This window comes from Sus scrofa, chromosome 14, assembly GCF_054392235.1.
Source record: "Sus scrofa isolate SSC_HxYL_T2T_F1_AM1 chromosome 14, Sscrofa_HxYL_maternal_Yorkshire_Landrace_v2.0, whole genome shotgun sequence".
In the NCBI taxonomy this organism is placed as follows: Eukaryota; Metazoa; Chordata; class Mammalia; order Artiodactyla; family Suidae; genus Sus; species Sus scrofa.
Window position 1 is genome coordinate 61,385,147 of NC_139396.1, and position 13,977 is coordinate 61,399,123.

At 51.4% G+C, this 13,977-nt stretch overlaps 1 protein-coding gene across 12 annotated transcripts in view; it reads left to right on the forward strand.

The window, feature by feature from the left end:
* Nucleotides 1-13,672, forward strand: part of BICDL1 (BICD family like cargo adaptor 1) — a 120,058-nt gene extending 106,386 nt beyond the window's left edge. For 4 of the 12 annotated variants that reach the window (XM_084995579.1, XM_084995580.1, XM_005670703.4 and 1 more), the window contains 6 exons: nucleotides 28-207; nucleotides 781-999; nucleotides 2,066-2,209; nucleotides 5,569-5,699; nucleotides 9,194-9,314; nucleotides 12,175-13,672. In XM_084995579.1, coding sequence (XP_084851705.1) covers nucleotides 28-207; nucleotides 781-999; nucleotides 2,066-2,209; nucleotides 5,569-5,699; nucleotides 9,194-9,314; nucleotides 12,175-12,336 — 957 coding nt within the window. In that variant the 3' untranslated portion in view covers nucleotides 12,337-13,672. Of the gene's footprint in view, nucleotides 1-27; nucleotides 208-780; nucleotides 1,000-2,065; nucleotides 2,210-5,568; nucleotides 5,700-9,193; nucleotides 9,315-10,111; nucleotides 10,221-12,128 lie in introns of all 12 variants that reach the window. The other 8 variants (XR_014826935.1, XR_014826933.1, XM_084995581.1 and 5 more) reach the window with 5 other exon arrangements.
* Nucleotides 13,673-13,977: the final 305 nt, after the last annotated feature.

Below are 13,977 nucleotides of genomic sequence, written 5' to 3' on the forward strand. Positions count from 1 at the left end.
CACCACCATTTGCTGTCTCTTTGAAAGCTGCATCAGAGCCAGATGGAGCTCCAGGAGGTGCGGCTCTCTTACCGACAGCTGCAGGTGAAGGTGGAGGAGCTCACCGAGGAGAGGAGTCTGCAGAGCTCTGCCGCCACCAGCGCCTCCCTCCTGTCCGAGATAGAGCAGAGCATGGAGGCCGAAGAGCTGGAGCAGGAGAGAGAGCAGGTGCTGGCCTCCCCATCTCTGCGACAAGTGAGGTGGCCCGGGGCGCCTGGGGGCAGACCCTGGCCTTGGAGAGCCCATCAGCCATCCTTGTCAACCCTGCCTGCTGTTTCAGCTTCAGCCTGACAAAGGCCCATGGCCCACACTTGTGCAAGCTGCTAGGCCTGCTGACTGGAGCTGTCGTGAAGCAGTGCCTCTTAGGAAATGGCTGTTAACTAATCATCAGACTCATGCCTCTTGGTTCTAGAACATTCCTGACCCATCCAATTGACTTCTTTTTATACTACTCATAACCCCTCATTCCCCCAATTGTGCACTGATTTCCACCAAGGTAACTGGCTATATAAGGAAGTGCTTTATGTGCAAATGGGAGGGGTTCAAGGGCATGGAAAGTAAGAACTCAGAACCTGTATAGATAGATGGACTGGACCCAGAATAAGGATCAGAAGTTCTCAGGATGAGAGATTTAAAAAACAGCTTTTCCTATAGATAGTATTTGGGTTCATATACTAGGAGAAGATGGCCAGGTGGCAGTCTTCTCTAGAATCATAACCAGGATAATTCTTTGTGGGACAGCTGAGACTGCAGCTCTGGGAAGCCTACTGCCAGGTTCGCTATCTCTGCTCACACCTCCGCGGGAATGACAGTGCTGACTCTGCCGTCTCCACTGACTCCTCTATGGACGAGTCTTCAGAAACCTCATCTGCCAAAGATGTGCCAGCAGGCAGCCTGCGCACCGCCCTCAGCGAGCTCAAGAGACTGATACAGAGCATTGTGGATGGCATGGAGCCCACGGTAAGAGACCAGGCCGAGTGCTCCTTGCCCTGCAGGACCTGGCCAGTGGAATGTTGAAACCCAGTGCAGAGGGTGAGGTTAACCCTGGAACTGGATCCTTATAAAGTCCGCAAGAATTTTTTCTGAGCCTTTGTCTGAGAGCACTGACCACAGGGGAGCAGGCAGAGGGTCCGAGTGTATTGGGATGGGAGGCTCCAGCAGCCCTTCCTGCAGGCTCAGGATGCAGAGAGGCCTTGCTGAATATGGGGCCTTGAGTGCAAGGGCTTTCCTGGGAGGCTTTGAAAGTCGAAATTTGGATCCAGGTAAAAACTGCAGGTTACTTTTCTGTAGCCTGTTGTTTCTGGTGGTGGAGTTAGCTGTGAACAGGCAAACTTAAAAGAGCGGAAGCATGTGCTTAAAGGATAGAAGTTAGTATATCAAGTAGAGACAGTCGACAACCAGGGCCTTCTAGAATTCCAGACCTGGCTCCTCTAGCAGAGGAGAGGAAACATTCCCAGGGGCTTCCTGGGCAGACTGGCCTTTCTTCCAGCTTCATGTCAGGTTTCTGCCCAACTTATTCTCCATTCATACCCCCAGCTCTCAGGCTGTTGCCTCTTCAGGTTTCTTCCTATAGAATAGTTGCATCTTTCTACCCATATTAGGTGAAGTAAGGTGAAAGGGTGGTTGACCTCCTCTGAACAAGCCCTGTTGATTCATGGAATGTTCTGTAGTATGGAGGCCGGGTCATCGTGGGAAAGGGAGCTGTCAGAGCGAGATGTGCTATTGTCTCCACACAGTTTCCCTTCCCTGAAGCCTGAAACAAAAAATAAATGTCTAGTTACTGTTTGCAGATTGAATTGAACAAGAGAATCTCCCTCCTCTAACTCTCTGTTTCTTCCCTCCTCTGCCTCTCCTCTTTTTCTCTCCCTCCCCTTCTCTGCTCCACCTCCCCTACTGTCTTGCTTTTCCCCAATCATCTCTCTGTTTCACTCCCCATCACTCCCCTCCCCTCTCCATCTCTCTTACTGTCTCTCCACTCTCACCATCTCTGGTTGGCGCCCTCTCTCCCTCCCTCTCTCAATGTCAGAGCTCTCGGAGAATTGACGATGTCTCCTTAGAAGAACAGATAAGGCAGACCAGTGAGGATTCGAGAGCCCTAAGGGAACTCATGGAGGGAGAGAGGGGTAAACTGAGGCAGAGCCTAGAAGAGCTGCAGCGGCTCCACAGTCAGGTGAGCACCCATTCCTCAGCCCGGTGCAGGGCCCTGTGAGCTTCCCTTTCCACATCTGTGTGAAAAGTGACAGATCCTCAGGGTAGTGACCTCAACCTCTGGTGAACTGGGTATCTTCAAGAGCAGGAGCCGGTCCTCTGCTTTAGTCCAAAGTGAAACTGTCAGGGATAAGAATAGCTGACCCTTCATTTCTTCTGGTGACACACTGCCTTCTACAGAGCCTGAATAATGGGGTGGTTCTGACACTTTTAAAGTGCCACAGCTCCCAGGATGCTTACAAGATGTTTTTTCCAACAGCTTCTGAGCAGGGAAGTTTGCAAACCAAGGAACAGTTGATCTTTGCAGGCCTGTTCTGTCTTTGTAAGTGCCTTCACCTCTATCAACCTGTTGTCCAGCTTTAGAGGCACTTACTGCTGCCCTTACCTTTCCTTTCCTGTTTGATCATGATCTCATCTCTTGAGAACCCTGGAGAAGGACAGTTATATTCTGATCTGAAAAGTATTTAAAGGGCTTAGAAGCAGCCACACCCAGAAAGGAGCTTCTGAAATCTGTCCCAGGACATAAATATAAGCTCTTCCTTTTGACTAGAGTCACATGTGGAGGTTCTGTCCCACTTGTGGGGGACACCAGGCAGGTAGCATTTCAAACCCTGCCCCCACCCGGCCTGCCCCATTCTTTCGTCATCCAAAGCTAGACATCCCTTCCTGCTATAAGAAGAGATTGCTGGAGATTATAGAATAAGCCTTGTTTTCACTTCGGTTAGTATTTCTTAAATTTAAAGGAACTTATAGAAATAAACCCCTGCCTTTTGGGGGTACTACCCATTAGACTTGCTAATGTCTTACCTAGAACAGGCACTCAAATGATTGTCAGCTGTGGATGTATGACTTCAGGATGTTTCCTTTTGATGCTGTTCAGTCTCAGGAACACCCACCTTACTGGGGAAAATGGATTTAGGGGTGACTGTAATCTAAGTCACAGATAGACAAGTCTCATGGGTCCTCATTACAGGTTGTCTGCTGGAAGGGCTGCATGGGGGGAGGTAGGGGGTGGTACTTAACATGCTGAGCCAGGCCCTTGATGTTGTTTATCTCATTTGATCATCAGAACAACTTGATGGTGGGAAATGTTTCTTTTTATTTCTACTTCTTAGGAAACATACATGCAGCTCAGAGAGGGTAAGTCCTTTGTCACTCCTAAGCTGACAGTCTCTGCCTTGACCAGGGTTTCCAAGCCAAAGCAAAAAGTACTTGTGGAGTTTTATCTGGAGTATATTAAGTGTTGGCATTTCCTGCCTAGCATGTAGTATTGTCTGGTGCTGACTCAGCTGACAGAACACCTGGCTGGTCCAAGGCCCTGTCAGGGCTCATGTGGTCTGAGGAGGGCTGGCTGTCTCCACCAGATGCTTTCTGGATCCTCAGTTCTGGTCTGCCAGGCTGCGGAACTTGCTAAGAAATTGGGTGAGGCCAGGCTTCTCACCTGTTGACTCGGCCACTTCAGAGTTCACTGCACCTGCATGCCCTGGCCTGTGCAGGTGCCCAGCCTGTTCTTCCCTAAAGCTTCTCATCCTGTTCACTGGAGCTGTCCCCACAGTGAGAGCACAGAACACCAGGTCCTGACATTCCCTACCAGGCAACCTAAGAGTATTAAATCCATCACCTGTAGCAACAACAGATTATTCCCTCCCCCGCCTCCACTTTTTTTATTTTTTATTTTTTTTGGCCACACCCTACAGTGTACAGAAGTTCCGGGGCCAGGGATCAAACCCAAGCCCCAGCAGTGACAACACCAAGTCCTTAGCCACTAGGCCATCAGGGATTCCCCATATCCCTCTTTGTGATTGGTTGTCCTCTGATTTGCTCCTGAGTGGCTGCTGTCCAAGGACCTGGCAGCTCTGCTATCTCAGCCTGGGGCGTCTGAAGTACCTCCAGGGAAGCCTGATCTTCAGCCTTAATCCTGGGCCTTTGCTTAGCTTCATTGTCTGAAGGTGATTAGACCTGGGCCCTGAAGAACAGAGGAGTGTACAGAAAGGTGATGTCTGTCCTTGTGGGACAGAATACTTGTATGGATGGATCCTCCCTTGGAAAAATGTCAGAGTATGTGTAATATTTAACAAGAGGGCAGGGCCAGGCATCCTGACTCCAGTCTGATCCTATTGACTGTGAGAAGAAGGGCCCCCACCCTTCCATTCATTTAACAAATACTTACTAAAAGCTCTACCAGGCAGGGTTTCTGATTTAAACAACTGAAACTCTCACTCTGCTTAACTTAAGCGGAAGGGGATGTATTAGAATTAAATCTGAAAACATATAGAATCAATAGGAAGGCTGAAGAACCATAACAGGAAAGAGCAATAGGAAATGGGACAACAAAACCCCCTGCTGTCCATGTAATAATTTTCCACTGGCCAGTGGCTCCAGAGTTGCAGCCCCAAGTAGGGGCTTGTGACTGGCAAGTCTGGGTCATACACCATGTACCTGGGAAAGGATGTCTCTTCTTTTGGCTTCCTTAGAGGGTGGGCATGCCCTGTGTCCCACCAAGGCTCATGCAACTAGGGATACCCCAGATAGGAAGGGATTTTTGGATGGAGACCAGCCCCCAAACAATAGCCATCCACTGTACAAGCATTTTTGGATTAAGCATTGTATGTAGTCAGGCTGAGACACACAAGTGGACAGGACATGCTTCCCGCCACGGCAGAGCTCAAGGTGTACAAGGGGTTACTGTACAGTGGGTGGAATATGCTGTGGTCACCAAGGGAAGTCTAGAAGGGGCACCTTGGCACCAGAGTTTGACTCCCATTGAATGGCTGTGGTGGCATGACCATCATCACTGAGGCATGGATAACAGAAAAGGTGACAGGCTTGAAGTAAGAGGTAATGACATCATTTTTCTATCTAAATTCTGTGTGGCTTTGACCTGGGGAACAAAAAGGAAGAAGAAAGAAGAGCCAGGCTGTGTCAAGTACTGTCACACAGATGGGAGCCAGGTGCCAGACTTTGGGAATCATCCAGGACCCTGGTGTTCCACGTTGAGTGGAACATGGCTGGAACAAAACTTGAGTCCCAACCCTCCCCCTCCAAAATGTGTGTCAGAGCCCTGATGCACAGGTGGCCTTCACTCATGAGGTCCCCGGGAGTGCCTCCAGGTGAAGAAGGTACAAAGAGAATCTGGCCGCAGGGTGGTAGTCTAGGACTGAACTCCCCCTGGCCACTGAGCTCCAGCCTGGCACCTGGCCTCCTCCCTCCAGGAGAGAGGGCCCTCCTCTGGAGCAGGGGCAGTGGGAAGCCACCAGCCTGCCCCTCACCCAGGCCAGCAGCAGTGTCATCCTCACTTTTATCCCCTCCGTCTCCCATTAGGTGACACTGCTGAGTGTGGAGATGACTGCACTGAAGGAGGAGAGAGACCGACTCAGAGTGACATCTGAGGACAAGGAACCAAAGGAGCAGCTTCAGAAGGCCATCAGGGACCGGGACGAGGCCATTGCAAAGTGAGTGGGCATGGCTTGTTTAATTGCAAGTAAGATGAGTATGTGCTCAGTTTGTTGGGTTTCTTTGTTTTTCTTTTTAGGCCTGCCCCCACGGCATATGAAAGTTCCCAGGCTTGGGGTCAAATTGGAGCTCAGCTGCCAGCCTACACCACAGCAACATGGGATCCAAGCTGTGTCTGCAACCTACACCACAGCTCACGGCAACACCGGATCCCCGACCCGAGTGAGGCCAAGGATTGAGCCCACATCCGCATGGATATTAGTTGGATTTGTTTCTGTTGCGCCACGACGGGAACTCCTTATTTGCCTTTTTTTAAAAGTAATATAAAAGTAATATGACACATTTTAATTTCTGATTTTAAAATTCTCCACACATCCCCCCTTCTTACTTCTGTATACATTTGTCCCCTCCCTTCCATCATCATTTCCATCATCTCCATTTTGCAGTTTTACCTTTGAGTCCCCTTTTCTATCTGGTTAGAATCTCATTTCAGGTTGTCTCTAAATTTCCAGTTCATTTTGGAATAATCCTGAGTGAGGCTCACAACCTGTGTATCTTTGCCATTCCTGGTGGATTTAGTTAGTACGTACTTGAATAGCAGTGTGGTATTTTGGAGTGAGACTTGTGCTTTTATGAATAAAAAAGGGTGAAATTGCCTCAAACGATTAGGGAATAAAATGGTAAAATTAGGGTGCTAATTATGGAAGCCCAGTGGGAATAAGAAGCAGAATAAGTTAAAAGTACAGACTGGTACCTTCTCTCAGATAGACAAGCAGAAAAGAGCTGACAGTCAAGTTCTGGCCATACTCTGTCATCACCATGGGCGGCGGTGGGAGATACACCCAGAGAAAGTACCAGGGTGCAGGAGAGCAGAAGAAACAAGTTGCCCAGACCCCCTCCCTTAAAATAAGTGCACCTAGCTCTGACACCTTGGTCTCTGAGGAATTCACCAAATCTCCATGAAACATTGAAGTCCATGCCATTGCCGCTTGTCAAAGGAGGCCCAGTTAACCTCCTGAAGTCTGACTGCGCAGATTTGAAGATTAGATTCTTCACCCTGAGTAAGGAGAATTCTAGAGTGAGGCCCCTGCCTTCCAGGGCCCTATAAAGCAGGGCTGGCCCTTAGGGTATTAGATCACTCCAGAATAGTACTTTTCCTGTCCCTTGGAAATAATGGAGTCACTGCTTTCATTAAAATAAGGAATTCGGGAGTTCAATGTCGTGGTGCAGCGGAAACGAATCCAACTAGGAACCATGAGGTTGCAGGTTCAATCCCTGGCTTCACTCAGTGGGTTAAGGCTCTGGCATTGCCATGAGCTGTGGTGTAAGTCACAGAGGCAGCTCAGATCCCACATTGCTGTGGCTGTGGTGAGGCCCAGCAGCTGTAGCTCCAATTAGACCTCTAGGCTGGGAACCTCCATATGCCGCAAGTGCGGCCCTAAAAAGCAAAAAAAAAAAAAAGGAATTTCTCCAGCCCTTGGAAATACGCCTTTTAAAAACTGATCAATGTATTAATCAGGGCCTTGTACGGCTTTGCTTTCCTTGTCTAAGGTTTCTCATGAATAACAAGCATTAAGATTCCCTAGTGAAGCAAATGTCCCCAAGGGTGCTGTCCAAGGCCGGGACACCTAGGTTGACAAAGTAGACCCAGCTCTGGGGGCTTTCAGGAGAGGAAGGGACCCCCTCCATGCCCAGCAGGCTGCAGCTGGACCTCTGCCCCTCCACCCCGCGGCATTAGTCAGCACATTCCAGCATCTCTAGGCTGCTCCTTGCGCCACCTGCCGGGAGACGCCTGTAAGCTCTAGAGGCTGCAGCCGCCATGGGCACCAGAAGTTTGCTCTGACGTTCTAGTTGACCGGTTGGGCGTCCGTGGCAACCGGCGCCAAGGAAGGAGTTCCACTGTTCATGGTCAGCCAATAGCAGCGGGCATGACGGAAGCAGCCTGAGGCAGCTGAGACGCCGGCGCTCATTGGACAGGCTCGGCTCCTGTCCCTGGTAGCCGCAGTGCGCGCGCTTAGGGACCCGCGTGGGGTGAGCTCTCTGAAGTGATTCCTCTAGGAAGGTCGTTCTGGAGTCCTGGGGTGTCCGGGGAGGTGACTGACTGCTCGGTGGATTTGAGACCAGAGAGGAATTGCTGGCCCGAGCGCTTTACCCCAACTGTTCTGGCTTCGTTTAACTTGGTGCTGGGCAGCCTCTGCAGGTGGGTTAGCTGACCTTGGGCCATGCACATTAGTCGCTGGCTCTGTGCACCGAAGACAGTTTTGTTAGTTTTGCTCTTTTGAGTGTGAAAGGTAATGGTTGATGAAGACGGGCTAAATAATGGTCATTTGGGCAGCTAGGCAACCAGTGCCACTTCATAGAAGCTGTCCAGCTAGGCTCCGCCCCCCCTCCCCCATTGGCTTTTGCATTGAACAGCCATGGTTTAAGAATGGGAAGACAAAATAAAATGTAGAACTTATCAAAATGTGAAAATACAAAATGCAAAAATGTGGGAGTAGTTACCCATCAATGATCATTATGCAAAGATAACCAAGTAGACATTTTTGTGTACTATTTTTTTTTTTTTTGGTCTTTTGTCTTTTTTGTTGTTGTTATTGTTGCTATTTCTTGGGCCGCTCCCGCGGCATATGGAGGTTCCCAGGCTAGGGGTTGAACCAGAGCTGTAGCCACCGTCCTACGCCAGAGCCACAGCAACGCGGGATCCGAGCCTTGTCTGCAACCTACACCACAGCTCACGGCAACGCCGGATCGTTAACCCACTGAGCAAGGGCAGGGACCGAACCCGCAACCTCATGGTTCCTAGTCGGATTCGTTAACCACTGCGCCACGACGGGAACTCCTATTTTTATTTTATAAAGCTAATATCATGTGATACCTTGTCTTTTGGTGCTTTTTTTCCAAAATTCAGCATACATCATGAGTATTTCCCCACTGTCAGTAAATATTTACCATCGTTGTTATTGGTGGCTGTGTTCCATCATATTATTTACCACTGGTCCCCTCATTGTTGGCCATTATGATCAGCTAGGCTGTGATGATCACCACTGTGTGGCTACCTCTGCACATATCCTTAAAGGCGGATTGCTGGTGAAAAGGAGGGCATCAGGAGGTTAAGGTACCCAGCTTCCATGGGGATTGGCATTTAGGGGAAAGGATTAAGAACTCCTTAGTGCTCTTGAGGCCTTTGATCTCTAGGTTCCAGTCCTAATTTAAGTATCATCCTCTTTTAACCTCTTTAACCACTTCTTCATCTTTGAAATGAGGATAAATAATCTCTTCAGCTGCAGGTTAGTTATGAAAATTTGATTAAATATATATGAAAGCATGTTGTAAAACTTTCCAACCCTCTACAAGTAACATCATAGTTACTATTGTTTTTGAGTTTGGGGTCAGAGGCTATTTCCTCAGCCTGTGGACTGCAGGTGTCCCAGGCAAAGAACCTGATGCCTCTGGCACAAGATGTCCACACTCAACTGAGCTTGTCTGTTTTCAGGAAGAATGCTGTGGAGGTGGAACTCGCCAAGTGCAAAATGGATGTGATGTCTCTAAACAGCCAGCTGCTGGATGCTATTCAACAGAAACTGAACCTCTCACAGCAGCTTGAGGCTTGGCAGGTAAGGGAGAGTGAAGGAACAAGCACTTGTTACTGGAGGGTCCCATGCGTTGGGTGAGCAGTAGCCCCGGTCTTCACCTGAAGAAATTCAGGGCTCTTGGTTCCCCAGTCCTTGGGGAAGAATGCCTGAAGGAAGACGCTATAGAGAGTGAGGAACCCCAGGCTGACCTCCAGGCTTGGAACAGGGGCCTCCTTCAGCTAGTCTTCTTGGCTTTGTTTAAATTAGCTAGAATAGTTAGAAACAGCTGTTAACTGAAGGGCCATGGAAGCCCAATGTGACTGACTGAAAATTCACAACTGAATGTAGTTCAGCCACCCATGGGTTACTAACAGCGGCTGCCCTTCCCAGCTTCCTTTTTCCAAAGAGTGCTGCCCTGGCGCAGGTCTGGGGAAAGTGAGTCAGTGCATCCATCTCTGGGACCACCGTTGTCAGAGTTCAGTCAGCCTGCCCGGTCCCAGGCCCTGCATGACTCCCTCGGTGGGCCAGGGCCATCCTTGCTTTTTGTTAATGAGGTTATGGTAGTACAATTTCAGGGTGTGGTGTCGCCATTCATGATTCTCCCTAAGAAATCCTAACCAGACAGATGAAAAGTCACCTGTGGCTTTCCCAGGCAAACCCTGTGTGGAAAGCAGGTTAGAGGTGATCGTTCCTCCAGGGACTCTGCTGGGCTGGCCTCCCCAGGAGTGCTGGCGTCCCCCACCCCAGAGAGCTACTCCCTGGCTCTCTGACTCCCGCCTGCAGCCAGAAGGCAGTTTCCTGGCTCACCGCCCCTCTTTTCTCTTCTCTCTTGGCTACAGTTTGCTTCCTCAGGGCTTTTTACTATCTGGCTCCTTTGGTTTCTGATCTAGTGGCCTTTCTCAGTTCCCGTATCAACAGCTTTAGTTGTACACCCCTCCTGCCTTTGAGGTGAGATTGAGCCTTCATCCTACCCACCCTCTCCCCCACCATCATCACAGTCCTGCCCCTGCCACCTCCCTCGTGGGCCACTGTGTTGTGTGTGTTTGTCAGCACCAGTATCATCTCCTCGTAGTGTGCCAGGCCATGCAGCCCTGGCCTCCCTTCTTCCTCCACCATCATGTCCAGTGAGCACGGTGGCACGTGGCCTGGTACTGACAGGCTGACTCATCTGACTCTGGTCTTTTGGTTCCACCTTCTCATAAATGGGTTGTTTTACAGAAGTACTGGCCAGCAGCATGGTATGATGAGCAACTTGTACATTCTATGTGAAGTTCTGAAGTGATCTGTTTCATGGGGTTATCTTGATGAATTTTAAAGTATAAAAAATTCAGTTTGCAATAGACCAGAAAAAACATTGGCAGCTTTGAAAGGCTTTCTTTCTGAAGGACCCTGTGACATCCCTCAGGTCACATTCAACAACATAGATTTTGTGGAGCATGTCCCAAGTGCAGGGGACTGCTGAGGATTGGACACTGGGACCTTAAGAGTAGGGACCGTGCCTCGACTCTGTGAGGAGAAGGAGAGGTGCACATGGCAAGGACATGAGCAAGGGGTCCACACTGCTACCATTTACAGGGTCAGGAAAGTCCCTTTGTTTCACACTTAAACCTACAAAGGCATTTGAGTGACGCCCACTGGTGAGAGTGTGGGTGAGCAGGTAGGAGGTGACGGACAAGCTGGTCAGGGAGAGGGGCCAGCCAGCCCCACTTCCTATGCTCACCAAGTGAGCGGCTGCTCTGGGCCACAGAGGTCATCTCTCCCAACCTCAGGGAGCGCCCCGCCTGAGTGCGGGCCTCACCGTCCTGTGCTTGGACACGAGCGGCTGACTCACTGCAGTGTGCAGCCTAAGGCTCAGTCTTCTCACCAGGACATCCCAGAACCCTCTGGTTTTAGGGATTAGACGCTTGTTATGTTTCCTGCCGATGTCTACTCGACAGGGCTGCTAAAGTTTCTAAACCAGTGGTTTTCATAATTTGTTGGTGGCCAGATGCCTTTGTCGAATGGAACCTTGCACAGACTCAGAATCTAGCAGCTAGAATGCAGAGAGTGGAGCCATGCTGTCCATTAGCCCCCCCGCAGCATAAAAGCTGATGTTCTGTAAGGCAGAGTCAGGCGAGGGGGACATTTTCTTTGCAACTTTAACAAATCGGAGGAGAAAGGTGCTACTCCAGTGAGGAAGCCAAGGAAAGGGGCCTAAGCTGGAGCAAGACAAGCCCTGAAGATGATGATATCCCTGGCCTCTGTCAAATTGGCACCTCACCAGTGAGGGCCGAGTGCATGGTTGGTGGTGGGTAAGGGCAGCACTAGGGTCTGTGGCCTTGCATGTGGAGCTGCCAGTGGTGCAAGGGGTAGGCAGAGCAGCTCAGGCTGGTAGTAATTTGAAGGAGAAAGGGGGCAGCAAAAGCCCTGAGAGGCCAGGCCATTGGGCTGGAGAGCTAGCAAGCTGAGGTCACCCTCAGGCCTGGAAAAGGGATGGGTATCAAGTGAGGCACCCACACAGCTCCCAGGGACACAGGAAGCAGGACAGAGGGCCTGTCACAGGCAAGGCTGAGAATGCTAGTGTGGGCTGGTGAGCTGGCTTAAGAGACAGGCAGGTATCAGCTGCAGCCATCATCCTCTGGGCCTGTAGGGATGTACCTGATCTGCAGGGTCAGCTGAGGGGATAACACCAGCCAGAAGCCAGGCCAAGCCCTGGAGGAAGCCGGAGGTGCAGCGTGGCTCCCATGTGTTCCTGCACTGTGTTCACACTTGCTGCTTTCTTGGTTGGGTCAGGGCAGTCATGGCCACAGCTGCTCACTCATCTCATCCTCCTCACCTCTGTGTTTCCCACATTTGCCACCTCCCTGCCCACCCCAGCGCCAGGTCAGAACCTGCTCAGCCCCCTCCACTCTGCCCCCTGCAGGATGACATGCACAGGGTCATTGACCGGCAGCTGATGGACACACACCTGAAGGAACAGAGCCGGCCTGCTGCTGCCCTCTCCAGGGCGCATGGCTCGGGGCGCACGGACGAGCCCAGCACCGCTGAGGGCAAACGGCTCTTCTCATTCTTCAGGAAAATTTAAGCTGGGAGGAGTCAGGCCAGCAAGGATGGGTGCACTGGAGGCGACTGAAAAGGGCATGTAGGCGAGGGCTCAGCCCACCGTGTTTACATGCCGGCCCCCCAGCCCCATGCCAGGCTCGGGGGGTGCACTGCCCACCCGCACTGGGGCCAAACCATCCAGGAAGGCCTGCTCGGCCTCTGAAGGCTGCCCCCAACAGAGGGACAGGCAGAAGCCTCGTCCCCACCGCCTGGCCACACCCAGCCTGGGCTTCCCCAGGATCTGCTGCTGTCAGCAGGCTCAGCCTGCCTCCAGAGCAGCCCCTTGGTTGGGCTCTGCTGCTCAGACCTGACAGATCACAGCGCACCCCCGCCTTCCCCTTGGTGGTTCCCGTGCCCCACCCCAAGCACCGCCACCCTTGTGTTTTGGAATACGGGGATTGGGGAACAGAAGAGATGGAGGCCCTTTCTGCATGCCTCAGGAGGCCCTTGCTACCCCCAGCTGGCCTGAGCCGTGGGGGCCGGGTCCTGCAGGGCACCAGGCCCAGGCCCAAACCCCATCCTTCTGCAGCCCCTGGCCCAGGAAGGAGGCGGCTCCTCACCCACGTGCATGCACCTCTGCCCCCAGGCCAGGAACCCCAGCCTCCGGCCTGCCGGCTGGGGCTGTCCTATGCTCAACCACAGTTGGGCCCTGCCAGGGTTTGGCTGAGGCCATCCTAAGCTCAAGAGGAAGAAGGTCCTGTCCCCTCCCCACCCCCTTGGACATAGGCCCTCTGCAGGCTCAGCCCTTCCCTTCCTTGGGCCAGGGCTGGGAGGGGGGTCTCCTCTTCCCACAGCACCCCACCACTACCACTCTGCTCATACATACAAGTTCTTGGCTTGGCCAAAGCAAGTCCAGGCTCCAGAACGGCCCCAGAGGGGTCTGCAGTCAGCCACTGCACCTTAAAAGGCAATGTTGGCATCACGGGGTGGACGCCTCCAGATACTGCCCACCAGGCCCCCAGAAGGACGAACCTGGCAACCTGCTGCTCCTGCTCCTTCCTCAGCGGCCACTTCACCTTCTCTGCTGAGCCCCCAACTCTAGACTCAGAGGCCCCCAGGCTGAGGCAGCCCACAAGCTGCTTTACAAAAGATCATCTCCCTCCCTCACGGGAAAAGCACAGCAGGGATGAGTGGAAAGAATGTACCTATAGATATGTACATACCACAGTGCTGTAATTTTGTATGTAGCAATCATGTAAATACATGTATGGATTTTATAATATACATATTATATATGAATCTATAAAGGCATATTTTTAGAAAAACAGCGCACCACTGCTTCTTTTGAAAATAGTCTAAGAATAAAATGAATTTCTACAGAGCTTTCCGCCTCAGTCACTGGGTACTTAGAGGGGGTGTTTGGTCAGAATGCAGCTTGCATTTTAGAACTGCTGGCTGGCCAGCCATGAAGAGGTGATGACAGTCCCCCCACCCTCCTGAGGGTCACCCCATATGTTGTACCAATCAATGGATTCAGCCAGGGAGGGGCACCTCCCCTGGATACCCCTGGATGTATTGTCAGTGAAGTTGTTTTGGGAGCTATGGCTGAAGGTACCTTTTCCATGTGCCCCCAGCCAGTGTTACAGTTGCCACTTGACAGGCCCTGCCAGTGCCCTTTCCCAAG